Source organism: Mustela nigripes, chromosome 5 (genome assembly GCF_022355385.1).
Source record: "Mustela nigripes isolate SB6536 chromosome 5, MUSNIG.SB6536, whole genome shotgun sequence".
NCBI lineage: Eukaryota > Metazoa > Chordata > Mammalia > Carnivora > Mustelidae > Mustela > Mustela nigripes.
Window position 1 is genome coordinate 119,573,384 of NC_081561.1, and position 14,796 is coordinate 119,588,179.

The 14,796-nt window shown below is 35.8% G+C and overlaps 1 protein-coding gene across 1 annotated transcript in view; it reads right to left on the reverse strand.

The window, feature by feature from the left end:
• ASCC3 (activating signal cointegrator 1 complex subunit 3) overlaps positions 1-14,796 on the reverse strand; it is a 336,478-nt gene that overhangs the window by 24,331 nt on the left and 297,351 nt on the right. The window contains exon 37 of the mRNA XM_059401113.1: positions 2,397-2,621. Within this exon, the coding sequence (XP_059257096.1) occupies positions 2,397-2,621 (225 nt within the window). The remainder of the gene's footprint in view (positions 1-2,396; positions 2,622-14,796) is intronic.

Below are 14,796 nucleotides of genomic sequence, written 5' to 3' on the forward strand. Positions count from 1 at the left end.
TGATTCACAGACCTGTACCCCTGGGGATAAAAATATATGTTTATAAAAAATAAAAAATTAAAAAAAAAGTATTAAAACTGCATTTTAAGAAAAAAAAAACAAAAAAAAAACAAAAAACAAAAAACAAACAAAAAAAAACCCCACAAAACCACCCTAAGTTTTGGGGAAAATTTTAAAATTATTTCTCATTACCCAAATGTCAAATAAAGGTAGAATGCAGAAAAATTCAATCTCTCATTATCTCACTCCCTTGGGAGCGCTTCCCCAACACTGCTCCTCTCCCCATCACCTCTTAGTAAATGGCAGCTCCGTCCCTCCATTTGCTCAGGAGACTAGCCCTGGAAACTTCTCTCGCTCCTCACTTTCCCTAAAAACTCTTTTCCAATTCATTAGCAGATTCTGTTAATTCTGAAAATAAATAAATAAATAAACAAATAACTAAATACAGGAAACCAGCCCATGCTAACCAGTCTCACACTTCTCAACATGGTCCAGCCACCATCACTTCATGCCTAGCCCTAAAGCATTCAAGGTATGAAAAGTTTCATTGATAGGGTTTCAGATTCCATACTGCAACTAATCTTCAAGAAAAACCACATGTCATTTCCATGTAGTGTCAAAAAAGGACATCCACAATTACCTGAAAAGGCTATAAAAATACTCTTCCCTTTTCAAACTACATGTCCTTGTGAGGCTGGCTTTTTTTCATATACTTCATACTTTTTTTCATAACACATCATACTGTAACAGACTGATTGCAAAAGGAGATATATGAATCTTGCTGACTTCTATTAAGCTAGATATTAAAGATATTTGCAAAAATGTAAAACAATTCTATACTTTTCATTAATTTTCTTTATTGTCTTGGAAAATAGTCACTTTTCCTGAAAAATCATGTTACTTCAATTAACATACAATGGGTCCGTTATTATTAGTTTTAAATAACACAATAAATATTTGAGACTTTTTCAGTTTTAAATTAACATGGTAAATATTCATAGATATAACCAACAGAATCACTGCTCTAGCAGCTCCGTCTCTGAGTAAAATCCAAAATCCTTAGTGGTTTACAAACTCCCTCCCCTGACCTGACCCCATTTTCTCTGAGAAAATAATCTCCACATCCACTTCTTTTTTACTTCATTTCTAGTGCCCCTGTCCATCTTCTTTACAATGGTCTCCTTTATTTTTCTTTGATGACACCAAGTAAGTTCCTGCATGAGAGACTTGGAACCAGCTTTCCTAGTTTTTGGAGTATACTCCCTCGGATAATCTTAGGGCTCACTCTCTTCTTTCAATTCTTTCTTTCTTTTTTTTAAAAAGATTTTATTTATTTATTTGACAGACAGAGATCCAAGTAGGCAGAAAGGCAGGCAGAGAGAGAGAGGGGGAAGCAGGCTCCCTGCTGAGCAGAGAGCCCGATGATGCGGGGCTCCATCCCAGGACCCTGAGATCATGACCTGAGCTAAAGGCAGAGGCTTTAACCCACTGAGCCACCCCACCCAGGCGCCCCTCAATTCTTTCTTTAATGTTACCTTATAAGCAAGATAGTCCTGGAACACATTTAAAGTAGCACAGAACAATACTTTCCATCTTTCTCTCTATTTCCTTTATTATACTTTATTACTTAAAAAAAAAAAAAAAAAACAACCCATCACAGTTATCCCTCCGACTTATATTTTTAATTGTCTTTTCCATCTCAAGTGAAAGCCCATAACAGCAGGCAGTCTTTTTTTAAAAAAATTTTAACATATAATGTATTATTTGTCCCAGGGGTACAGGTCTGTGATTTGTCAGGCTTACGCATCTCACAGCACCCGCCATAGCACATATCCCACCCTCCAGCCCCTCACCCAGCCAACCTATCCCTCCCCTCCCCTCCTGCAGCAACCCCCAGTTTGTTTCCTGAGATTAAGACGCTCTTATGGTTTGTCTTCATCCCCATCCCATCTTGTTTCATTTTTCCCTCCCTACACCCCCATAACCCCCGCCTTGTCTCTCAAATTCCTCCTATCAGAGAGATCGTATGATAACTGTCTTTCTCTGAGTGACTTATTTTGCTCAGCATAATACCCTCTAGTTCCATCCAGCAAGATTTTGTTTCTTTGGATGGAGCAGGCAGTCTTTTGCTTGTTCACTGCTATATACTCAGAACTTAGAAAAGTAGCTGGCATTGAATTTTATCTTCAATTTTCACCTAATGGATAGCTGAAATTGTAATCTTACTGCATTTATATTTGCCTTTTCCTTTGAAAGTTCTTGATTTGATTCATCAGATTTTTCTCAACAATGCAGTGATAAAATATTTTAAATGCAAGTATATTTTATCCTAATACGGGGCGGGGGGGAGAAAAGCAAAAACAATGGGAGAAAATATAGGTCTTAGACTTTCATACCTGACATACTCTGAGCGCTTGGTCCAAGACTGTTTTGGTGTCCGTGTCGTAGTCTGGGCAGGGCAGCATGGTTCTGCTGAGATGTGCCTGTAGTAGGAGATGTGCTTTGGTGTGAGGGCTATCAAATGAATGAGGATTTGATTCAAAGGGAAGACATTTTGCCAGTTCACTATTCATATGATCTTCATTATGTCTCACAGGCAAATCTGTGTATTCTTCTGCATCCTGGAAAACACACAAACACATATAAATATATATATATATAAAATAATGTTGGATCAAAGGTATAATTAACATACTTCTCAGCTGAACTACTGACATTTAAAACGTAGTTTAGAAAAACCATAAGGTAACTAATCATGCCCTCTTAGAACTTTGCTTTATTCAATACTATTATTAATATGGAAGCGCAAGCTGATGATTTTGGAGGCGAGGGGGGTGGGGGATGGGTGAGCCCAGTGGTGGCTGTTAAGGAGGGCACTTATTGCGTGGAGCACTGGGTGTGGTGCATAAACAATGAATGCCGGAACACTGAAAAGAAATACAATAAAATAAAATGAAAAAAATATGTAAGCACAAGCTAGTAATGTGCAATATATCTGAAATGCATGAATGCTCTTATTTTTACAATCCACAGATATAACAGAGGACCTGCTGGGCATCATACAATATGTTTAACACCGGGACCACAGCAATGAACCAGAAACTGAGAGTTCCTCAGGGACAGACAGTTCTACAAAGTACAGTGAATCTTATTATAAGGTAAGTACAGAGCGCTGAAGGGACATTGGGTTTGGGGACGTACTTATTTTAAACAGTCGGGGAAAATTTCTTGGAAACAATGCTATTTAAGAGCTATAGGATGAATGGAAGGATATGGCAGGGCTGAGGCAGGGAGACGGAGGATAAGATTGGTGAGGTAAGAAAAGGATGAAGAGAAGAATCCTTAACTTAAAATTTATTGTAGTAAGTTAGATTAAAATAAAATGATTTGAAATCGAGTTTCCAGTACCCCATGTAAGGAGCCTGGAAGTCACTATTCCATCCTAACAACAAGTAAAAAGCTGAACAAATTGAAAGTTCAACAACTCTTTTTGGAGCCATGAAAGAAGAGAGGACATGGGGCAAACTGCTGCCCCTGAAGACTGGAGACCCAGGCCAATATCGGGAGTCATAGCTAACAGAAGAAAATAATGATTCTAATCATAAGATAATTGATTCTAAAATTCATATGGAGGGGTGCCTGGATGGCTCAGTGGGTTAAAGCCTCTGCCTTCAGCTCAGGTCATGATCCCAGGGTCCTGGGATCGGGCCCAGCATCGGGCTCTCTGCTCAGCAGGGAGCCTGCTTCCTCCCCTCTCTCTGCCTGCCTCTCTGCCTACTTGTGACCTCTCTGTCCAAAAAAAAAAATAATACGGGCGCCTGGGTGGCTCAGTGGGTTAAGCCGCTGCCTTCGGCTCAGGTCATGATCTCAGGGTCCTGGGATCGAGGCCCGCATCGGGCTCTCTGCTCAGCAGAGAGCCTGCTTCCCTCTCTCTCTCTCTGCCTGCCTCTCCGTCTACTTGTGATTTCTCTCTGTCAAATAAATAAATAAAATCTTTAAAAAAAAAAATAATACGGAAATGTAAAGGACCTAGGATAACTTTAAGAACTTTAAAAGTAACAAAGTGGGAGTTAACAAGACCTGATTTCAAGACTTTAATTATAAAGCTTATAATAAGAAAAAGTGTTCTATGGAATAGATCCAGAAATAAATACATACCTATATGGACAACAAATTTTTGACAAAGTGTGAAAGACAAAGCAGTGGAGAAAGAGTATCTTTTCAAGAAATGGTAGTGGAATCATTGGGAATCTACATACAAAACCCCCCAAAATAAAGCAAATGAAACCGTTCAATCTCTACTTCATACTGTATATAAAAAGTTCACTCAAAATGTACGATAGACCTAAATATAAAATCTAAACCTATAAAACTTTCAGAAGAAAAGCAGGAGGACAATTCTGCTACCTAGGGTTAGGAAAATATTTCTTTGATAAGATAACTTAAAGCATGATCTTTAAAAAAAAATGATAGATTGAGCTTCAAATTTAAAAAAAAAACTGTTCTTAAAAAAAAGACATTAAGAAAATTAAAACATAGGCCATAGACTGAAAACATCTGCAAAGCATAGATCTAATGCAGGCCTTATATACAGAATGTATCAACTCTCAAAACTCAGTGGGAATGCAAACATTCCAGTGAAAAACAGGAAAGATTTTAATAGATACTTTATGTATCTATTTATGTATGTATCTATATGAAATATTATTAGTTATCAGGAAAATAAAAAATTAGAATGGCCAAAATTTAAATGACTAACATATCAAGTACTAGCAAGAATGGAGAAAAATTGAAACTTTTCCTACACAGTTGGCAGGAATTTAAAACGTTTAAATTGCTTAGGTAAACAGTTTCATATTTTCTTAAAATTTAAACATATAACTACCATGTTCCTAGTGATTTACCTAAGAGAAAAAAGAGCATATGTTCATACAAAAACCGTACACAGTAGTTCACAGCAGCTTTACTTATACAGCAAAACAAACAAACAAAAAAAAAAAAAAAAGAGGAAAAAACCTAAACGTCCATCAACAAATGAAGGGATAAATTTTACCCATACATCCATACAATGGATCCATGCAATGGAATTTTACTCAGCAATAGAAAGAACGAACTATTGATACCAAAATATGGATGAATCTCAGAATAATTATGATGAAAGAAATCAGACCAAAAACAGAGTACATACCCTAAGGATTTGCAAACTAATCTACAGAGACAGAAAGCAGATTGGTGGTTGTCTAGGTAGAGGTCAGGGTGGAAGGAGAGGGAGTTAAAGCTCATAGAGGGGAATGCGATAACTTTTGATTTGCTTTTGATAGGTACAGAATTCCTGCCTAGGAAATAAAACTGTGTGATGGAATCCCTGAAGACTGTATAATTTGGAATTCAATTATATGAAACAATTAGAGTATTCTATACCTATATATATTTTTATCTTTCCTTGCTTGACCTACAATTTCAGAAACCTGTGCCTTTACTGTATGTTCAGTATACTACAAGACTACTAAAAACATAATTACATCTTTATGATGAAAATTCAGACTATATTAATAGGTAAATTCTTATTTCAAAAACCAAATGGAATAAATTCACTTAAACAAATATTTGTTGATTATCTGCCTTATGAGAAAGACATACATTACTCAACCGATCATGTAAATAAATGCAAATTTAATAAGGTGACAAGTGCTATGAAGAAGAAACATACAGAAGCATGACAGAATCTAGCCAAGGAATTTGACTGAGTTAGGAAGGTCATAAAGGATTCCTGAAGAAAAAGGCAGATAAGATACAGAGATCAGCAGATATTAAGTAGATGAAGAGAGAAATGAAGTGTTCTAGGAACAGTATATACACAAAAACCCTAGAGTGGGAAGGAAAATCATGAGTTCAAAAGACTAAAAAAATAGGTCTTAAAATAATTTCAATTGATTCAATATAGTATGCTGAAAAAATATTTATTTTTTTAAAAGATTTTATTCATTTATTTGACAGAGATCACAAGTAGGCAGAGAGGCAGGCAGAGAGAGGGGGAAGCAGGCTCCCTGCTGAGCAGAAAGCCTGATGTGGGGCTTGATCCCAGGACCCTGGGACCATGACCTGAGCCAAAGGCAGGGGCTTAACCCACTGAGCCACCCAGGCGCCCCTGAAAAAAATATTTTAAATGAAAAGCGGAAATATTCTGTTTAACTGAACTAGATAAATATTTTTAAATTATGTTTCACCTTATTTTGTCCTGCATTAGTCAAAAATATTACAGCTATTCTACATTATTTTAAATGTTATCTTCACCTTTTGACTGCTTTGTGTAAAGATATGTATGTTGACATATTAGCAATTAATCATTTTTGCCCCTATGTGTCATGTTGGTTTTCCTTTCGTACGTCATTTCAGTTCTTTCTTGTCTGTTCTCTCTGAAGTCATCTGCTAAAGAAGGACCAGTTGTACATGACAGTTATATTATTTTTGATTTCAGGTGAATTTTAGGACCGAAGCATCATCATGTAATGGCTGATCCATCTCAACGTAGTATCTGAGCTCCATCCAAATCCCTATCAGTGACTATCCACCTATTCCAGGCTTGCCAAATGTTTAAGAAAAAATGAACAGCAGGTAAGAACTAAGATGGTTCAGAAATCTAAAATGTGACCTTTTCCTTCAAGGAAATTAAAATTATATTGGGCAAAAATTTATATAAATAATTACTTTAAGTGTAGAATAAAATATAATTATTTAGGGAAGAGTCCTGGAGTGAATTGGGTGTGCTGGAAAGTTTTCCAAAAAAGACAGTGTTCATTCTAGGCTTAGAACAACTTGTAGAAGAGGACAGAGGGAGAGAGATTCCTTGCATTCCATGTGGAGAAAATAGTATGAGCAGATCTATAAAACAGCTAAGGAGGGGGTCTGAGGTTTGAGCCTCAGGGATGAAGAGAATGATGATGCTATTAATAGCAGAGAAGTTGGGAACACTCAGTGAGTTGGAGCTTTCTGTCAAGCATGCAAAATACACTTAAAGAGAGGGCAATAATCTGGATAGTTGGTGGAGGTGGAGGGGGAGAAATAAGCTTTAAAACCGTTTCATGGTCTAACGTTTTATTCATATTTAGATTTCTTTCTACTGTTCATTAAATACAACTTCTGATCTTCTAGCAGAAGAAAATCAAATAGTTATTTTAATACTGCAAACTGAATTCGCTCTCTAGGCTTTGGATAGGTAAGAAACAGGATTAGGCTTACAAATTATATGAAAAGTTCGATTAAAGAAAAATTACATGGAAGGTAAGAATTTGGCCTAAAAGCACTAACTGTAGTATTATCTAAGTAATCCACTCCCCTCAGTACAATCTTATTCAAATTTGATTATACACTTTACCCACCAACCCCTAGCATACACACAGAGGTAGGGAGGGAGAGAGAAACAGGGAGAGACAGACAAGAGGGAGACTGACCAATTAATAACAATATAAACTGGGCATTTCCCAGCATCAAATAACTCTGTATGTGTGAACATCTTTCTATATTCTGTGGTTCCAGCATCCGAAGAAGCACATGATACACACCTTCATAAAGCATGACTTCTAATGAAACCAACTCCTCCATTTGGTGCTGAACTAAAGAAACAATGATCTGCCCCAATGCTAAAGGAAAAAGTAGTGGCATTGAACTCACTGAGAAGGAGTATATGAGTATATCCAAATAGGACTGACTACTTACAGTCATGCTTATTGTACTTTTGGGGTCATTTTCAGGTAAATTTGATCACCAGTGCTTTTTGTTATATTTGCTTTCTTTAGAATCTAAACTCCATGTAAGACGTGATTCCACTGTTCTCTAAACCATGCCAATTCTGCTTGAATTACCCGATTTATTGCTTTAATCCTCTGCTTCAGTAGGATTGTGAATTTGCTCACTGCCAGCAGTATCAGTATCACATGAGTCTGCTAACAGCTGAGTACATTTTAGGCTGGAAAAAATGTCGTGCAGAAGAGAGATCTTTCTAAGTCTAATAAGGGGACCATCGGATCTTTACTGTAGACTACCCAAAGACAGTGACCTTATGAAAAAAATTCAAGGATATTTTTCCTATTTTGTTTAAAAGATTTTATTTATTTATTTGATGCAGGGGGGTGGGCGGGGAGACAAGTGAGGGAAACAGCAGAAGGAGAAGGAGCAGCAGACTCCCTACTGAGCAAGGAGCCAGATGCGGGACTTGATCCCAGGACCCTGTGATCATGACCTCAGCTGAAGGGAGATGCTTAACCAACTGAGCCACCCAGGTGCTGCATTTTCTCAATGTATGAAGCAATCTTTCTAAACTCAGGATTCTTTAATTTCTTTGCAAAAAACTATATACTTTCATTTTTACTAAAGTAAATAATATATTGCCACAATGGACACGATCTTAATATGCTGAGTCATTTGTTTACCCAATTTTTATTCAGCATACATTATAATTAGGTATACAATGGTAAATAAAACCAGGGGCATGACCACCTACTTTCACAAAGCCTATAGTCCAGTGAGGGAGACTGATCTTAATCAAAATTGAGCACAGATAATGTAAAATGACAACTGGACAAGTATAAGGAAGAGGAGGTTCAAATGACAGTGGGGGAGTAAGGTATCTTTGAGGAGTTTAAGACTAGACTGGAAGAAAGTAAAAAAATCTGTTTTTTAGATAAAGAAGTATGACTGATAAGGTTCAAATGTGGATTGCAAAAAGGGACACTGACTCTTATTAGAGGAGAACACAAGCTAGAATGCTTGCACAGAATTTATTATTGAATATATGCTTTTGATAAGCAGTGTATTATTCATTATTAAATTTGACACATGCTTTTGATCTTGATGAAGTCCCTGAACTTTTAGGACTTCAAGATCAAAAGCTTCTGCACAGCAAAGGAAACAGTCAACAAAACAAAGAAAAAACCCACGGAATGGGAGAAGATATTCGCAAATAACACTACAGACTGGGCTGATACCCAAAATCTATAAAGAACTCCTCAAACTCAACACTCAAAAGACAGATAATCACATCAAAAAATGGGCAGAAGACATGAACAGACACTTCTCCAAAGGAGACATAAAAATGGCTAACAGACACATGAAAAAATGTTCATCATCATTAGCCATCAGGGAGATTCAAATCAAAACCACACTGAGATACCACCAGTTAGAATGGCCAAAATTAACAAGACAGTAAACAACAAGTGTTGGAGAGGATGTGGAGAAAGGGAAACCCTCTTACACTGTTGGTGGGAATGCAAGTTAGTGCAGCCACTTTGGAAAACAGTGTGGAGATTCCTTAAGAAATTAAAAATAGAGCTATCCTATGACCCTGCAATTGCACTACTGGGTATTTACCCCAAGGATACAGATGTAGTGAAAAGAAGGGCCATCTGTACCCCAATGTTTATAGCAGCAATGGCCATAGTTGCCAAACTGTGGAAAGAGCCAAGATGCCCTTCAACAGACAAATGGATAAGAAGACACAGTCCATATACACAATGGAATATTATGCCTCCATCAGAAAAGATGAATAACCAACTTTTGTATCAACATGGACGGGACTGGAGGAGATTATGCTGAGTGAAATAAGTCAAGCAGAGAGAGTCAATTATCATATGGTTTCACTTATCTGTGGAGCATAAGGAATAACATGGAGGACATGGGGAGATGGAGAGAAGTGAGTTGGGGGAAATCCACAGTCAGACTGTGGACTCTGAGAAACAAACTGAGGGTTTTGGAGAGGAGTGGGGTGGGAAGGTGGGTAAGCCTGGTGGTAGGTATTAAGGAGGGCACGTATTGCATGGAGCACTGCGTGTGATGCCTGAACAATGACCTTGGAACACTGAAAAAATAAAGTTAAAAAACTTTGACACATGCAATATTTTTGAGATCTTCAAACGAGGTGATATTTGATTTATAAATACTTCATAAAGTATCAAACCAATAATAGTTTCTGTAGCTAAAAATTATCCAAAAATTAACTGACATCTCATCAAAAGTCATTACTTCCTTTGAGGATCCTCTTTTCCTGCTTCCAGTGTTTGAATTAAAGGGGAACCTGAAACATGTAGTAAATAATCAATCCCCTAAGAAATGTTGTAGGTCCCAAGGGTGGGATGGCATGGTGTGAGGTGGTAGAGAAAACACTGCATCTGGGAACTGATACAACAGGTGGATTTTCAGCTCTGCCATTTACAAGCTATGTGACCCTCCAAGAGGAACTAAACCTTCCTAAACCCAAATCCCTTACCTTAAATTGGGATTTGGTGGGAAGATTCCGTGTGATAGTGTTCATGAAACACTCAAACACTATATGTCTTGGTATAAATGTCAGGAGTTAGGATAATAATGATCCCCACATCTGATACCACACAGGATGTTAGCTGAAGTTGAAGATCCAATTATTTGAGTTCTGTTCTACAGTTTTCAGTTGTAAGTCTTTGTTTACAATTATGTAAATATACTTCACTAACTAAAATAACATTTAATTAACTCGTTTTTAAAGATATCATGATTCTTAAATATGATTCAAGGAAACAATTTTTTTTTTTTTTTTTTTTTTACTGATGCTCTACTAGTAGTGGCACCTTCATTTCATCCAAATAATCATACAATTTTTATGTAATTGTGTTACAAAAAACACTGGTTCTTTGAAAGACAATGTTCTCATAATACAAGAGACAGTCAAATTAAAGATAAAATATTCAGGAATTGTATCCTCTTGAACCATAGATTTGATATTGCAGGTTTTAATCTCCAGTCTCCAATTAGGTTTCTTTTAAATCCATATTAATTATATGTTCACAAAATCACATCAGTGTGTGGTAAGGAAATATGCTCTTTTCAGTGTACCTGGTGAGCTAACTCAAAATATTGTGGAAAGACAGGGAAAAGGAATGAAAGACATATATTACACACCTGGTGCAACTTTTCCAAAGTTACATTACTCTGAAACACTACAGTATTTTCAAATTAAAATTCAAGTAGGGCTAGGGTGGCTGGGTGATGGACATTGGGAAGTATGTGCTATGGTGAGTGTTGTGAATTGTGTCAGACTGATGATTCACAGACCTGTATCCCTGGGGCAAATAATACATTATATGTTAATTAAAAAAAAACTGAAATGCTATGAATTCTAAGAATAAAATATGGATTTCAAATTTGTTAGAATAAATAAAGAATATTTTTGGTATATAATTCTGTGTGCATGTGTGTTTTGATTATGGACTGGCCAAGCAATCTGAAATGAAGACTGACTGAAGACAACTGCTACTTAATCCTCATTTTCTCTGCCAGACCCTCCTGTAAAAACCATGATCATTTATTCCTGTAATTCCAGTTCACAATTTTTCTAAACTCTTTAGAATGTGGTGGCATGTTTGTCTCACCACTTTACTTGGCTCTTAGCTCCTTCAACAATTTTATTTTAGATGTTTCAGAATACTTAGAAAGGAGATTTCGTACTTAGTTGAGATTGATTAGAAAAGCAGCAATCCCAGGATCAGCAGAGAGAGCTAGGAAAATAATCAAAATCCCTGCTTAAAAACAAACAAGCACACAAAAAACCCTTTTCTAGCCTCTTTTTCCTCAGTAGGACACTCTATTTACCTCCAAATTACTCCTCTAATTTTAAACAACTTGTCTAGTTAATTTCCTGTGTGTGATCACTGACTACAAGTGAGGTTCATTTTCTTATCTACATCATGTAGGTAATTAAAGGAAATTGAAAGTGGGCAGTGAAGCTTTTATGCAACTGGGATTGAAGCTGAATGGAGGGCAGCGAGGTCAGTGGAGTCCATTATATTTTTATGTGAGAGGCTGGTCTGTCTGCCCTGTCCTTGTTTATTTAGTGGAGGCTGGACAGGCTCCTAACTGCAAATCTATGTCTCTGATTTGCCCAGCTGTCCTTGTATAAAGACATCTTCCCCTGCAAATGTTAAATGACAGTGATTGACAACCTATGATGAACTCTGCTTGCAACCCCCTGCTACTGTTTTTAGATTGCAAAAGAAAAAAACAGAATAAAGAAACATCTTTCATAATCACATCAAATGGGCCCTGCTGTTCACTCAATAGTTTTTATTTTGTTTGCCTTCTCACCACAAATCTCAATCTGTTCTAGAAATGACATAAACTCACCTACTCCACGTAAAGTAAAAAAATTTTTAAAAAGGTATGTAAAGCTACCACATTTTGCTTATATATTTGTACTCGTTTAAGTTTACTGAGGATATATACTCTTGCATAGTGGTTTGTTCACACCATCTTATCCCTAACTACTTTGCTTGTTCTCCTAAGAACATGGCATATCTATACTGCTGAGAAATGTCTTTCAGTGATTGGCCGGCACCTGGGTTTAGTTAGGGTTCTGGGAGTTTAATTCAATATGTAAGTCTTACATATCCTTGTGGCTCTTAAGTACATTGGCTGTACAGCTTATGTTTTAGATTTGTTAAAATAAGAAGCTTATTACAATCTACTTTGGCTTTTTCTTTAGTGAGCGTGTAAGTGGATATTGTTTGTGTGGGTGTGTGTTTACAGATATATAGATATATATATATTTGCTGTACATAAGCAAATTGCAGAGGTAAGAAACAGCCAGAATGGGTTCATGTTCAGCTTGTACAAGTGTTCATAAGACTAAACTAGTACTTTTATGTCATTGCACACATCGCTGCCTACACTGAATCCACTAACTAGCAGATAAGTGGGGATGGCAACCTGATCAATGTGAGAGACTAAAGAAGCTTTATGCTGTAACTTAATCTCTGTCATGGGAACAGTAAAACTTATAAAGTTAATGAGTTCTAGACTTTAAGTAGCACTTGATTAATTTGTAACATTCTGAGGCGTTAAAACAAACCAAAATTAGTTTCTCACATTCCAGTGCTGTCTTTTGGCCACTGAAGCTGTAGGAAAAGCATTTCAGTAAATTTCCTTCATAGGAACCCAGTTTAATTTCTGGACCCTCCTGACATATTAATTAATTGTATATTATACATTTTATAACAATATTTGAAAAATTATCTGGCATTTATCCAGCCGCGTCCAGATATATTAAAGGATAAGAAAACATGCCTCATATTTTTATCTTTATTACATCAGGTTACCTATTCTTCAATCATTAATACACTAAAAAATTATGTATGACATAACTTGTTTTTGAAAATCAAATATATATAATTAGTTTCTAATACTTGTGATCTGTACTTTTATTAAAATTATTCAAAATGAATAAATCATTTACTACGACATTAAATAAATCTCTAAATTAAAAGACTGCTATAAGCTAGAATTATCTGGAATTTATAATGACCTCAAAATTCAGTAAGATGTATGAATGAACTTAAAAACATTCTTTGTTAAAGAAAAAGGTAAAAAAAAAGCTCTTGGTTATAAAAGCTATCAGAAAATGATAAAATTAAGATCTAGTTAATTAAGCAATAATAAAATATCCAGTACGTACACGATTTGGTTCACTCAGATAAAGTATCAAATAATTTTACTGTATGTAGGTAGCAAAAATGTAAATACTGATAGATATAATTATTAATACTCATGGATCGATGTATGTCTCCTTTCAGGGCTTATGTGAGTATATGTGTCTGATTTGTATCAAGGTCTGAAACTTATGGACTATGTTTGGCCTTTAACCAATTAAGGCAAGCATGGAATCACTTGCCAAAAATAAATATGAACAAGAAACAACACCTTATTCCTTCCGTTGTAAAAATGACAACCCGCTGACAGCTGGATTTTAAGGGATCTTTCAATAGTGGGTACCAGTAACTTTGTTGTACTTAAATTAATTTCAGTGGTAAGAATTCCATCAGAAACTTCTATTTCCCAGGATTTATAGCTAAGTCCTTAAAAAATTGCTCTTTGATGAAACTTGAAAAAAAATTCCTCAGTTTTGGAGGATGTAATAAAAATGTCTTATAGCTTAACAATGTTTAGATACTTTTCTTTTAAAAAATAAAAATCTTGAGGCTATCCTGTTTGAATCCTAAAATAGAGTAAGTGAGATTAGTAGCAAAATGTAATAACTGTGTTTAGTTAAATGTCACACTTTGCAATCTATCTTTAAAAGCTAAACAAACTTTCTTATTATCTTGTTTCTGCCTTTAAAACTTCATATATTTATTTGAGTGACTTCCTTTATAATTTGCCTCTCTATAGGCTATGAGAGTATATCAAACATAAAACATATGAAAACACTAAAAATACATATATATAAAACCTAAGGTGGAAATACTAAAATAGTTCTATTTAATGTCTATGGAATATTCTTCCAGGAGTTAAGCAATACATATACAAAAAGTTAAACAAATCTACAAATGAAATATCAAAATAGGCCAGTATACAAGAAATAATCATAATGTAGGAGTGATCGATGAATGAAACAAATGCTGTGTCACGAACTTAGAAAAAGTAGTAATGACTACTAATTCTGAATTAGGGAATATTTTAAGAAGGAGCTGAATCAAGATGGATGGATGAATGTTAGACACATTTCAGGTGGGAATCATAAGCAAAGGTGTTGAGTCTATATCCAGCATGTTGAAACGTGAGAGTAAGAAGGTTCATCAGGAGAAAGGGGGAGGTGGATCTGTAAAAGTCTAATGGATGGTGTTGGTAAAAACGAAGGCCTTGATAGGTAGGTTAAGGAAACAGTGCTTTATTATTTATGTACGTTTAGATTTTAAAAGCAGAAATGTTCCTTTAAAAGAGATAAACTGGAGGGATGAGTTGGGTGAATTACAGAAGAGAGAGAAACTAAAGTAG